Consider the following 13,774-nt stretch of genomic DNA (forward strand, 5'->3'; position numbering starts at 1 on the left):
ATATAAACACCTAATTTCTTCTGTTCTTTCAGGTCTGTTCCACAGGGCTATAGCCCAGAGTGGAACTGCCATCTCCAGCTGGTCTGTCAACTACCAGCCTCTCAAGTACACCAAGATCCTGGCCCGGAAGGTTGGCTGCACCTACACAGAGACGGCCGACCTGGTTGACTGCCTGAGGCGCAAGAACTTCAGGGAGCTGGTGGACCAGGACATCCAACCAGCCCGTTACCACATTGCCTTTGGCCCCGTGGTGGATGGAGACGTGGTGCCTGATGATCCTGAGATCCTCATGCAGCAGGTGAGAGTCTGGCATCAGTATCAAAGGTCTATAATGGATTTTTATTGTGCAAGTAGAGTGACGTGAGCTGTGATGACAAACCAGACAGAGGAGAACACGAAGAACTTGTTGCAGTAGGTGTGAGTGTGACCTTTCCACAGAGTTGGGGGTCTGGCGATGACGTTCACCAGCTGGTGTGAATTCACACCCTATAACGCTGTAACACAGTGGAAAACAGCTGCAGTGTTGGTGGTGTACATTGCCTCAGTGGTGTATTTTAGACTCATGGTTGTTGAGAGATCAAGGAGTGATTTTCCCTTCTCAGCTTCATTGGAACAACTGCGCTAAAAGGTAAAACTATACAGCATTTCACAAGGACAAAGAAACAATAAGAAATAGTCCAAAAGATAAATATCCTAATTTCATATTTCATCTCAGTTCGGGAACCCCTGCTTTTGACTATAACACATTGCGGCTACATGTCACGTCACATTTTACATGCATATGTTTCTCCTCACTGTCATTGTATTAATATTGCTGTCACATAATGGTCTTATGACACAAAGCTGAAGTCATTTGTAATTTGAAAGTCATTTTGTGAAATAATGGAACTCTCGCATGTAAGGTGGACAAAATGAGACACGCTGAAGGAAAGTAGGTAAAAAGAAATACAGTTCATCACTAAATAACAACGGTAGTTTTTCCAGTGTTACTGTTTGTATTAGAGATGTTGAGGTATAAAATAAGTTTGAGTTTTGCAGCTACTTTGCTATCAGACTCTCCTATTAGATCCACCAAACAATTCATAATCTGTAAGAAATAATCAGGGGTGAGTATCCCAAAGTCTTCAACAGGCATTTTTATCAGCAGCCATTTTGACATGAAATAGAAGGGGAAACACAGATGCAGAGCCTTTCCAGTGAGCCAACATGTAGAAGAGCAGCACCCTGACTCTGTTTGACCTAATGGAAAAAGGTCTATTGAGCTAGTGCTTTAAGTGAGAGTGTAGACTTTAAAACTACAGTTTTTGTAGAACTTATCTTTGAGTGTGATGTATGGACAACATGTGGCAGTATTAAAACAGAAAACTAGATTTCTTGTCACTGTCTCTAACTGAGCTCGTAGTATACAATAGCTTGTATGGCATAGATATCACATACAAAATATTGACAAATATTATTTGACTTGTACTCCAGAGCATTCATGGCTGTATTTATTTTAGATTTGTGACATGTACAGTAGACTGGAAATCCTGCTCTTTGAATGCAATGTCAGCACTCAACATGTTCTTCCCCTATTGCTCCACCAGGGGGAGTTCCTCAACTATGACATCCTCATAGGAGTGAACCAAGGAGAGGGGCTGAAGTTTGTGGACGACAGCGAGGACAACGATGGCATCTCAGCCGCAGCATTCGACTACACCATCTCTAACTTTGTCGACAACCTCTATGGCTACCCTGAGGGTGAGGAATGCCAACATTATACTCCTTTCAGGCTTTTAAAGCCTTCCATGTTATGTCCGCTACTGCCTCTCAGATGACCTTTGCAGTGTGTGTCGCCTTATTTGAAGCCCCATTAGATGAAATCTTCCTGGGTCCACACAGACACACACACAAGACTGAAATTAAAGGAAAATTGTCAAAATAAAAACAATAGTCACACAAGTCATTATCACAAAACAATAATGACATACGACGTAATGCAATAAAAATGTTTCTCCACTTGAGCTAGATGTGACATTGCACACTACAGAAAAAGAGGTCCTCCATTTTTTTGTTATTTGACACTATCATATGCTTTCTACAAAAAATACATCAACAACAACTTGTCGAAAAACTGCAGCTCCCAGTGGAAAAGTGTTTAAAACATTATGTGAGCAAAGAATGAGAAAAGAGATAAACAGTGAGCCCAGCAATGTGTATCAACCAAGACGGGCATACTAAAGAGATTGCCTATCATCGAGATTATCTATCACCGTGGTGGGTCTGCGCTTTGGCCTTTGAGGCTCTGTGGGCACTAATGCTGTCTCTCATCATCCCCCAGGCAGCCAGCTCCCAATCACAGTGCTGTTGTTCCTAACAGATCAGCCTGCAAACCCCTCACAGCGGGCCACAGTCAAAATACAGACACATTTGGATAATGCAGTCACGCTCCCTCTCAAGTGCCTGTCACTCATTCTGGTCTCTAAGAGGCATATTCTCTATTTTGCCCTTTGTGTTGCTCAGTCTGTCCTTTCAGTTTCTCTCTCAACTATATCTCTCACACCGACATACAAACACATCTTTTATTCCTGTCATCCCAGTTCATCCTAGCAATGTGTACTTCTATTTTCCTCCACCCTCTGTTTCACATCTCTTGACCACTCTCCTCTCTCAAAATGTTCTATCGCTGTCATTACTTTCCTCTAACCATATCACTGTTTTCTCTTTTTTCCTTTTTTTCCTTGTCTTTTCTCCCCTCCCGCGTCTTGTCCTCCAGGCAAAGACATCCTGAGGGAAACCATTAAATTCATGTACACAGATTGGGCGGACAGGGACAATGGCGACATGCGAAGGAAGACCCTCTTAGCTCTGTTTACCGACCACCAGTGGGTGGCACCAGCAGTGGCCACCGCCAAGCTCCACGCCGAGTTTCAGTCCCCGGTTTATTTTTACACGTTCTACCACCACTGTCAGACTGAGACGCGACCCAGAATGGGCTGATGCCGCACACGGAGATGAGATACCGTATGTGTTTGGCGTGCCCATGATCGGTGCCACTGACCTATTTCCATGCAACTTCTCGAAGAATGACGTGATGTTGAGCGCTGTGGTCATGACTTACTGGACCAACTTTGCCAAGACTGGGTAAGCCTTGCTTGATGATTTCTTTCATTAGTTCTCTTTTTGCTCTTTGGTCCGACTGCAGGATTAACCAGCTCTAGAGTAATGCTTCTTCAGTAGTTTTTGGTGCCCTGTTAATAGGAGAGAGGCAGGAGCTGATCTTACTGGTAGAGTTGTTAAAAGTTTAATGCCCTGTCTCACTCTGCTCATACATAAAAACTTAGAAAACAAGGGTGTATTAAGTGTTTAGATGTCAACTCAATGAAGAAATCTTTGAACCACATTGATTGAAAGCTTGACTTGAAACCTATAACTTTGATGTGCTTTTTGTCCTCCACTAGGGACCCCAACTTGCCAGTCCCTCAAGACACCAAATTCATTCACACCAAGCCCAACCGCTTTGAAGAGGTCATCTGGACCAAGTTCAACTCGAAGGACAAGCAGTACCTCCACATTGGCCTAAAACCTCGTGTTAGAGACAACTACAGGGCCAACAAGGTGGCCTTCTGGCTGGAATTAGTCCCCCACCTCCATAGTCTGCATGATGATCTCTTCCCCACCACTACCCGCTCGCCACCAGGCCCTGGCTCAGGAACCCACAGACCCTGGCCCAGAACACCTGGCCCTCGCACCACTCGTCACCCCTACCCTACCTTCCCATCTGATCCGGAGCCTGAGGGTTCAGAGCGTCCACACCAGGACCTCTTCCCTGGAGATACCCGGGACTACTCTACTGAGCTGAGTGTGACAGTTGCTGTGGGGGCGTCGCTCCTCTTCCTCAACATCCTGGCCTTTGCCGCCCTTTACTACAAGCGTGACAAGCGGCACGAGATGCGACGGCACCGGTTGTCTCCTCAGCGGGGTGGACCTGCCAACGACCTGGCTCATAGCCAGGAGGAGGAGATCATGTCCCTGCAGATGAAGCACTCGGAGCACGATGCTCACCATGACATGGAGCCACTCCGGCCTCATGACATCCTACGGCCCGCCTGCCCACCTGACTACACGCTGGCACTGCGCCGTGCCCCTGACGACGTGCCGCTGATGACACCTAACACCATCACCATGATCCCTAGTACTATCACCAGCATGCAGCCTCTTCATGCCTTCAACACCTTCCCCTCCACCGGCCACAACAACACCCTGCCCCATCCCCACTCCACCACCAGGGTATAGTAGGGACTGGCCCGACACAATGCCACCTAAGGACCAGGAAGACTGGCTCTGCCACTGATCTAGAAGGGAGGCCTCTGGATGTGGGCCTTTGTTCTGTTCTCTTATTCTCTTGTTTCTCCAAAAACAACTCCACCTCCTCCATCATGTGCTGTCAAACGTAGCAGCTCCACTGGTGGCGTGGCGTGGAAGCAACTGAACTGCATGGCAGCAGATGATCAGTTTTGGGGTGATTTAGATCTTTAAAAGATACTGTTTTCAAAGAAGGTCTTCTGTTTCCAGACTAAAGCCCCCTGACATTTGACAAAGGGACAAATGCTTTTCGCCCCTTGCAGTTTTCCCTTTTTTTACTTTGGCGTCTTCTTTCTGTCTCCCTGGTGTGTTCTGTGCATATATCGTTCTCTTTTCTACATCTGTGTCTTATCCCTGCTTTGCTCCTCTCATTCGACATGTAATTCTCTCCCTCTCCCAAAACTCCTTTGCTCTAAGGATTCAAAAACTACTGAGCTATAGGAGGGGGCATAGAGTAATCATATAGCTATGAAAACGCTGATATCTGATACTTTCATTCTACCAGCATTCTTGGTGCCAAGTATGTACTACTGTGTTTGCTTTCTCATCATGGGAGAAAAAAAGTAAAGGAAATTCTAGAGTATTCCTATTTACTGTCAATTAACAGATGCTGTGTGTTCCCATGACAAAGTGCCAAACTGGCCCTTGATTGTGTTTTTTCTTTCATCTTCTGTTTCTTTTTTTCAAGCATTTGTTTAATTGTTGTTTTTTGTGGAAAGAATTTTTGCAGAAAATATAGATATAGAGAAATGATATTATATATAGTTATATATAAATGTGTACAAAGGAGAAAGTATATAAATGGGTTTTCTCAGTGGGGATCTATGCATGAATTATTTTTAAAGATGATGGTGGGGGAAAGGACACTGTATCTGTCAATGCACGTTTCCCAAATCTAATCAAATCATATCGCCCGCTCTGGATATTCTATTTTTTGTTTTTCCTCACAGAACAAGAACATCACATGGAAATGGAAGTAACACAACAAATCCTCTTCACCTCCCAATACCCTTTTATTAATTGCCACAAATCTCAGAAGATGTTAGGGTCAAAGCAACAACTGTGAACATACTCTTCCATTCATTCTCTCCTTCATGAGGTTATTTAGACATATTTCTCCAACCAGATAATGCAGCACGCCAACAGTAAGCCAACAGCAAGCCCTTCATCTTACAGTAGCTACTTTCTTTCCATCAGTATGGAGATGATTGTTTGCTTCGGGTACGTCAGGTACCACATCTGTTGTTGTAGTTTGCCTGTACAGAATTATTTTTGTATTTTAGTGAGGGTGAGAAAAAAAGCAGAGACAGACAGCTTTTGCTCTTTTACGAATACCTTCCTTCTCCTGTCTGCACCCCTATTTCCAGCACATGCATATTCTGTTTGATGTGTGCCTGTGAGAGAAAGAGTGTGTCTCTATGTTTGTCTGTTTGTGTGTCTGTGTGTCTGTGTGTGTGTGTGTGTGTGTGTGTGTGTGTGTGTGTGTGTGTGTGTTTGTTGTTGTTTGTTTGTTTGTTTGTTTGTTTGTTTGTTTGTTTGTTTGTTTGTTTGTTTGTTTGTTTGTTTGTGTGTGTGTGTGTGTGTGTGTGTGTGTGTGTGTGTGTCTGTGATATCAGAACTGCTTCACGTGGACATAGGTGGGCCCTAATTAGACAGCAAAGACATAGAGAGGCAGACAGGCAGGATCACCCCCAAAACATAGACTCCGAAATTAGCTACTTCCTGCTGCGTACCCAAACACCCCCATCCATGTCAACATCACTTACTCCTCCCATGTCCTCTGTCCGTCAGTACACTACCTTTGTTTTCAGAACTGACGCCCATAATGCAGTGATCACCCAAAACTCCCATGCTGTCACCACAAAACTCCAAAACCCCTGACTTCACTGTGTCAGTGCCGTTCCACACAATTTCTGACCTCAGTTCAGCTCTGCTATTGTCCTCACATTCAAGGGTTAATTCACTAAGCTAGTGACTTTTTGTGAGCTCATCAGTTGTAAATTTAACTCTAAGCACACCGAGGGTAACCGGTGGGCCTTGATGGCCTGCGGCGCAGAGCTGCGAGATGAAAAGTAGGCTCGGATCTCCTAAACAGGGTAAAAGCAACACAGTTGATAACTGCTGTTTCTGATTCTGCTCTTTTCTTTGGGTGAGAATGTGCAGGCTACAGCTCAGCGATGCCCCCCTACGATTCTCAGCTAAGGATCTCAAACATGGATCATGGGTAATATTCTGGTTATGTTAACTGAACTGATGTGCTGTTGTTTGAGCCCACAGGAACACATGGTAGCCTACATCCAGTATGGGAGAAGTTAGTCACCGGTGCTGTCTTTGCTTGTGCTCTAGCTTTAGTCTGTTTGTTTTCTATTTTATTACTGCCTAACTGGGTGGTGGGGGAGGGCTGGAAGGGGGGAGATATACCTGGCTGCTCCTGTCAGAGATTTTGTAAGCCCACTGAAAGGGAAATGTGCACAATGTAAAACACAAATCAACTTACTTGGGAGTGCTGCAGGTGGATAAATGCTGTGGAACAGATGATGGACAGTAGAGGTGCACGCTGTGGGAAAGGGACTTTGGGAGGAGATTGGAAAAAGACTCACAGCCTTAAATGTAGAAATTAAAATAAAAAGAGAGGATGAACTGATCTCTAGCAAATAAGGACATTCAAAGGCACGGCCATCTTTCTACCCACAATGTTTGCCAGGAAGGATACCTTGCTGATCTGTCCTACGGAGGATCTGATATGTCTGATCAGATCCACATGAACCCTTTTGTACTCACTCCTGTGGATAAGGAGGCAGTGAGGGGTTGTGAAGTAAACCTCACCACAACACAGCTACAGTGACGCCACTGGAGGTGAGAACAGAAACAAGGTATTTAGTTTGCTCCGATTTTTCCGTGTCTATTTTATAAGCTAACACTGGAGGGCGCCATTGACTGCAGTCTGCCCACTCTGAGGAAACTGGATGTGTGAAGAAAAATACCAAACTTGGTGGCAGGACAGAGACAGACACACAACATCTGGAAGAGGATCAAAACTGTACATTTCTAAGTGTAAGAATCAAACAGACAAAATATTTGTAAATATTAAGTTTCTTGTTTGTTTTTCTTTTTTTCTTTTTTGTTGAAGGAATGAATGAAACGCTTATTTTGTGACAACAAAAGACAACAGGTGCAGTTTGCAAAAAAGTGGCCACTAACTTGAGGTTTCAAATTTACTGGTGAGTAAAAATGCTTTGCACTGATCACTTTTCATGCCGTTAGAAAATGACTTCACTTTGTCTCATTGTGTTGCCCGTTATCATGTGGGCATCCTGTAGCATCATGATTTCTAACCAGGATAGTCACTGTAGCAGAAATGTATCTCCACTAGTTTCCAATGAATATTACATTTTAAAATCAGAACACCAGTTTCAGTCTGTGGTTTCATTGAAGGATCAACTACTCTTTTTGTGTTCAAGCTTTAGCTTTATATCGCGATCCGACTCTACTCCTGATGAATCTGTGTGACTTCAGAGTATTTATGGAAACATCTCAGAGGCTAAGAGCTCTGGTAAAAGCCACCTTTGTCCAGTTAACTAATGTGATGATGGTGTAAAGAACTGGCCAGTGGTTCATGGTCAGGACTTCTAAACTGAGACAGTGAAATGTTAGCTTACTTCACATGTAGCAGAGTTTACATGTAGCCACTTAATCACACGTGGGACAGACATGAGGGCTTTGACACCATAAGATGCCTCACATCCTCATAGAGTAATGAGATCACACACGTGGTCCGACTTTTTCCTTCCTCACACTGTGTTGCATTGTGGGTGTGGAGGTTGTGTTGACCTTACAGTGATGTGATGTAGCAGTGAAGAGTGTAACAGTGGATCAGACTGGATGTACGTGGACACACACTTAGCCTCGTCTATGTTATAAAGTGACTCACTGCAGCCCTGTGGTTCTCACAGTTTGGGCTGGATTTCGGTTCATTCGTAACGTGCCCGACAACTGCAGACAGCCAAGCAAAAGGCAACACCTGATGACTCCATATCACTGAGGTTATTTGGAGATCCAGTGTCAGGTCAGTGGTGCATTGAAGCACATGGTTAACAGCCCACAATGGTAAACATACACAAAGACAGTGACACTCACACAACTCTCCAGCTTGGTCTCCATTGCCAAGTTGCACCTGTTGTCTTGTTTTTACATTCTTTGTTGAATTCAGAAACCCAAGACTTGAGATGAAGACAAATGTTAAATAATGGAATTTTAAAAAAGATGATTATTAAAAAAAAGTATAGTAAAACTATATAAATAAATGAGGTGATGATATTTCTGTTTACTTTAGAAGTTATTATACACTGTATGCTGTGATTCTGATCTGGGAAACATTAAAGACATTCATAGCCAGTCTGCCCATTTTGTCTCTTTATTGAGTCAGTTTACAGGAGTAAGTAATGCATGAATGCAGACAATACCACATATACAATGAATTGTGTTTTGATTGTTATGTAAATCTTTAATTATTAATTAAAGAGATTATAAATTCCAAGTTAAGGCAATCACATATACAGTCCCTGACAAAAGTCTTGTCGCTTGGGTACAAGTTGACCTTAAGTGCCCCTCAAATATATGTCTAATCAATTTTTTTTTTACAAGAAATGGCTAATTTCAACCCCAACAGCTTTTGAAATAATGTTTTGGTGCCAAACAAAACTGCTGAAAAGCATTCTAACGTTCACACCTTGGTAAAGCCCACTGAGTCAGTTTTTGCAAAGACAAAAGTCTTGTCGCCTTGTCATATGATGCACCCAATCCTAGATTACAGCCTCACCTGTGATCAATAATTGATCAATCAATTAGTGGGTGTGTATAAAAAGAACCCCAGCACACCAGACCTTCACATCAACTGCAACTTGACCTCTGACAACATGCCTAAGATTCACCCTGAGACCAAAGTGTTGATTAGCAAGAGGCTGAAGACCAGATCCACTGCTGAGGTGGCTGACACCTTCAATGTGTCTTAGCGTCAAGTACAAAGAATAAGAAAAAGATTTGAAGAGACTGGAGATGTTTTTGACAAGCGCAAGACAACTGCTCGGGAGGCCCGTTTGTTGGCTCGAAAATCTAAGGCCAGTCCCTTTTCCACTGCAGCAGAGCTCCACCAGGCCTGGTCACCTCAAGTCCCCGTATCAACCAGAACAGTTTGTAGAAGTCTGTCTCGAAATGGCCTCCATGGTCGAATCAGTGCCCAGAAACCAGCACTAAACAAAAGGCAATTAAAAAAACCTGTGGCATTTGCCAAGGCCCACAGCCTGCTAAAAAGATGGATGCTGGAAAAGTGGCAGAAGGTGGATTTCTCAGATGAATCTTCCGTTGAATTACATCACAGCCGCCGCAAATATTGCAGGAGACCTACTGGAGCCCACATGGATCCGAGATTCACCCAGAAAACAGTTAAGTTTGGTGGCGGAAAAATCATGGTCTGGGGTTACATCCAGTATGGGGGTGTGCGAGAGATTTGCAGGGTGGAAGGCAATATCAATAGCCTAAAATATCAAGAAGTATTAGCTACCTCTTACATTCCCAACCATAAAAGGGGTCAAATTTTGCAGCAGGATGGTGCTCCATCGCATACTTCCATCTCTACATCAAAGTTCCTCAAGGCAAAGAAGATCAAGGTGCTCCAGGACTGGCCAGCCCAGTCACCAGACATGAACATCATTGAGCATGTCTGGGGTAGAATGAAAGAGGAAGCATGGAAGACGAAACCAAAGAATCTTGATGAACTCTGGGAGGCATGTGAGACTGCTTTCTTTGCTATTCCTGATGACTTCATCAATAAATTGTATGAATCATTGTCGAACCGCATGGATGCAGTCCTTCAAGCTCATGGAAGTAATACAAGATATTAAATATGGATCTCACAGCACCACTACTTAATTCACTGATGTTATGCAACATATTTTTGTATTTGAAGTAAATTATTTGTTCAATTTTCACATTACTCTCTGTAGGCGACAAAACTTTTGTCTTGCCAAAATCTGACCTTTCTGTGTTCATTAAATGATCAATCTTTCTTCAGTGAAGCAAATTTATTTTAGTATATTAAACATAATTTGGGAGGGTTTTAGCTTTCATATGAGCCATTTCTAAAACCAATGGATTAATTAAAAATCAGGTTATAAGCTGTTGTTTCTACAAAATGGATAAGTGACAAGACTTTTGTCAGGGACTGTACTCAGATTAGAATAAAACTCATGTAGCCTACATGCTAACATTTGGACTGAATGATCATTTAGTACTTAAGAAATATTCTGCATCAGATAATTCATAAACAAAAACATTCTACATTCTGAGTAAATAATCACATGATCATTTTTTGACTTTCTGTCCTATTACGACAACACCACACGCTGAGTGACGTGTAAAAAACAAAGGTAAAAGTAAGGTAAAAAGAAAATGCACATCATGCGTAATCAAATAAACATTGTCCTATTATGACAATACCACACGAAGAATTAGCTTTAAAATAAGCACAGAGAATGTAAATATTTCATAGGAGTAGCTATACAATGGCTTTCATCTGTCACACAAAGATCAGGAATTTAAACCCATCAAACTGGAACCATTTTGTATGTCTCTACCTTGCACATTGAGTCAGAGTATCAAAGAGTATTTTAAAATCTTGATAAGGTCAACATTAATATACAGTGAAAGCAGATTATTTTGATTACACATGTTTATCACAATCTTCAATCAAGGTGAGCAGTATTTGCAGTGATTTTGTTTCTGCCATCCCTATTGTAAACCTTAGATGGTAAAATGTTGAACTGTAGTGACAATATCGTCAAACATGTCATCTTATATACAGTATGTTACTACATGTGATTCTCTTCTTTGTTATATCAAACAAGATGAAAATATCCATGAAAGGAGGATGGGTACCTCTGTACACTCAAAGTGAGGGGAAGGTTAGTATTCTCACTTGATGTTAAATGACTCTTTGAGACTCGCTTCTGCCTGTTTGTCTGTGATTGTTTTCCAAGTTTTAGGAATATCAGCAGGTCTTGCATTATATGCTTTAGCAAACTCATTGTTGAACTTTGCCAGTACATATTTCCAGTAGTCTGATGCCTCAAGACTTCCATCTGGAGCAATTCTCCAGTCTGGGAAAATATCTGTGTAACTCTTGTAAGGGTACCAATCACCATGTGTGGCATAGCAGCGAAAACGCCCATCACTGATCACGGATGAAGTGCATATGTCAATGACAAGTTTGTCTGACCCATCCCACCTAAATCTACCCAGACCCTGTGGCCGATGTACTGAAGCGCAGTGCTCTTTATGTTCGTTTCCTCCTGCCTCACAAGGAGCTTTGCAGAACGGACACTGTTTACCACATCCAATCAGTTTGGTGAAAAGCTCGTTCTGAGGCTTCACATGAAGAGCTTTTAGTGTCATTTTGATGTTTGTTTCTTTAAAATTCTCTCTAAGAGTTTCTTCCATGTCCTTAACACACTCAGTGAGCCAGTGAGCAAACTGTTCCTGGTTGGCATTGTTCAGGATCATGAAAGCACCAAGAGCATCCTGGGAAATGACCAGTTTATCACCAAGTTCCTGACACACATTTTTAACAAATGTCTTCAAGTTGCCACTCTTCTCTGTTTTAGCTTTGTTGATAGCATTATTTATGCTCCTTATACTTGACTGGAGATGTTTATCCTCAAACTCAAACATCTTAGATCCATTTGAAAGGTGTTCCACAATGCGGTCAAGTATCCATTCCTTTACATATTTCTCATATGAGCAAATATAGCTATGATATTTGTCAAAGTCATTCATTGAGAGCAGATCCAGTAAAATGGAATACTGGAAGTACATTCGTGTGCTGAACTCGAGGCTTGTCTGCATTTCACCAGTGATATCAGGACCCAAAGAACGGTTGACAAAGTCTTCAACTGCTGGCCTCAAACAGCGCTCTGTGAATTCTTCTGCCTTCTTCTGGCACTGGTCTCGTTCATTGAACACATCTTTAAAATCAGCACAAAACTTTTCTTTGTTTTTATTAAGACATCTGTAGGGATCATTCACACGTATGAAATCTTCATGCATTTTCTGAAACTGTCTGGCTGCAACTCCACAGATGTGCTGTTTCAGAGACACTTCAAACTCAATCTCAATCTTTACATCCTGACTGTTTTGCAGCCTCTCGTCAATAATGTGTAGGATCTCCTGGATGTAAGTGTCATGGTAATTGTTTGTCCTTTCCATTTTGTCAGTCACACACTGTGTGCAAGCATCTATGATGCTGTCAGCTGTTTTTTGTAAAGCCATTACATGATCTTCAATGTTGAAGAGCTTGCTGAGTCTGTGTTTCAACTGCTTGTAAAATCCTTCCACTGTAGATTTGAAAGGCACCAGTCCACAATCTTGCAGGTTTTTTTGACTTAATAATTCACATGCATGACTCCCCTTACATTTCAGATTTTCTCTCAGGCAGAGGGACACCATTGCAATGACATCTGTGGTCTTTTGCTCAGAAAACGATAATTCCTTCACCGTTTTATTCCACATACTATCAAATTCTGTGTCAAGCTCCTTCTCTGTCATCTTGACTTTTTTCTTCCGACATTTCTCAATCAACGCACACACTCTCCCCTCTAATTCTTTTGTGTGGTTCTCCTTGATTCTGTCAATTTCTGTCATTCCTCGTCTGATGTCAGCTGCTGCTTCGAGCTGATTAGACACAGAGTTCTCCATTACTCGTCTAAGAGTCTTTGCACTGTTTGCAAAGTCCTCTCTGTATCCTTCAACTAGATAGACATGACCCTCTGTTTGCTTGAAGTACTGTTCCAGATTTTCAAGAATCTTTGTCTCCCATTTAGAAAGCACTGAGCAAGCTTCACTTTTCAAAAGAAGGAGATATTCTTTCATGTCAGATATCTCAGATTCCAAAGCAACTGTACCAAAGTTGTAAATTTTTGTTTCAGCTTCTGTCACCCACATGTACATTTCTTTTTTAAATTCCCATTCCCATTTGTTGAATTCTGTGCACAGTCTCATGTATGCACCAGCCACTAAGCTGTTTCTGAAGCTGAAGATGAAGTTTTCATGCTTTACTGCATTCCACAGGCTTTTCATCCACTCTGTAAACTCCAAGATATTATTAGCAGATGAATCACAACTAACCAAGGTTTTGATTATGGTTTTCTTGAGCTCATAAACAGCCTCACTGTACCCTGCATTGACTGGTGCCATTGGTGGGTTTCCATTCCAGAGTCCAGGGATGTACCAGTTCCCAGTGTCTGGACTGTACTCCATCACATCAGTGAAACTCTTGTTCTCCTCTTTCTTTTCCATCTTGGCTGCTGCCTGGGTCATCTCGTTTAACTGTTCCAAGAGCAGTTTCCTGTCTCTTAAGTTCTTCTCATGGGCTGAAACA

General features: G+C 42.4%; 2 protein-coding genes across 2 annotated transcripts in view; one reads left to right on the top strand and one right to left on the bottom strand.

Moving 5' to 3' along the window:
• Positions 1–8,739, top strand: part of nlgn2a (neuroligin 2a) — a 178,422-nt gene extending 169,683 nt beyond the window's left edge. The window contains 5 exon segments of the mRNA XM_051428715.1: positions 33–298; positions 1,587–1,740; positions 2,756–2,964; positions 2,966–3,123; positions 3,441–8,739. Coding sequence (XP_051284675.1) covers positions 33–298; positions 1,587–1,740; positions 2,756–2,964; positions 2,966–3,123; positions 3,441–4,275 — 1,622 coding nt within the window. The 3' untranslated portion in view covers positions 4,276–8,739.
• A 3-nt stretch (positions 8,740–8,742) lies between these two features.
• LOC127379287 (up-regulator of cell proliferation) overlaps positions 8,743–13,774 on the bottom strand; it is a 38,467-nt gene continuing 33,435 nt past the window's right edge. Inside the window, exon 5 of the mRNA XM_051428700.1 lies at positions 8,743–11,765. Coding sequence (XP_051284660.1) covers positions 11,314–11,765 — 452 coding nt within the window. The 3' untranslated portion in view covers positions 8,743–11,313. The remainder of the gene's footprint in view (positions 11,766–13,774) is intronic.

The sequence above is a fragment of the Dicentrarchus labrax genome, unplaced genomic scaffold, assembly GCF_905237075.1.
Source record: "Dicentrarchus labrax unplaced genomic scaffold, dlabrax2021, whole genome shotgun sequence".
Classification (NCBI taxonomy): domain Eukaryota; kingdom Metazoa; phylum Chordata; class Actinopteri; family Moronidae; genus Dicentrarchus; species Dicentrarchus labrax.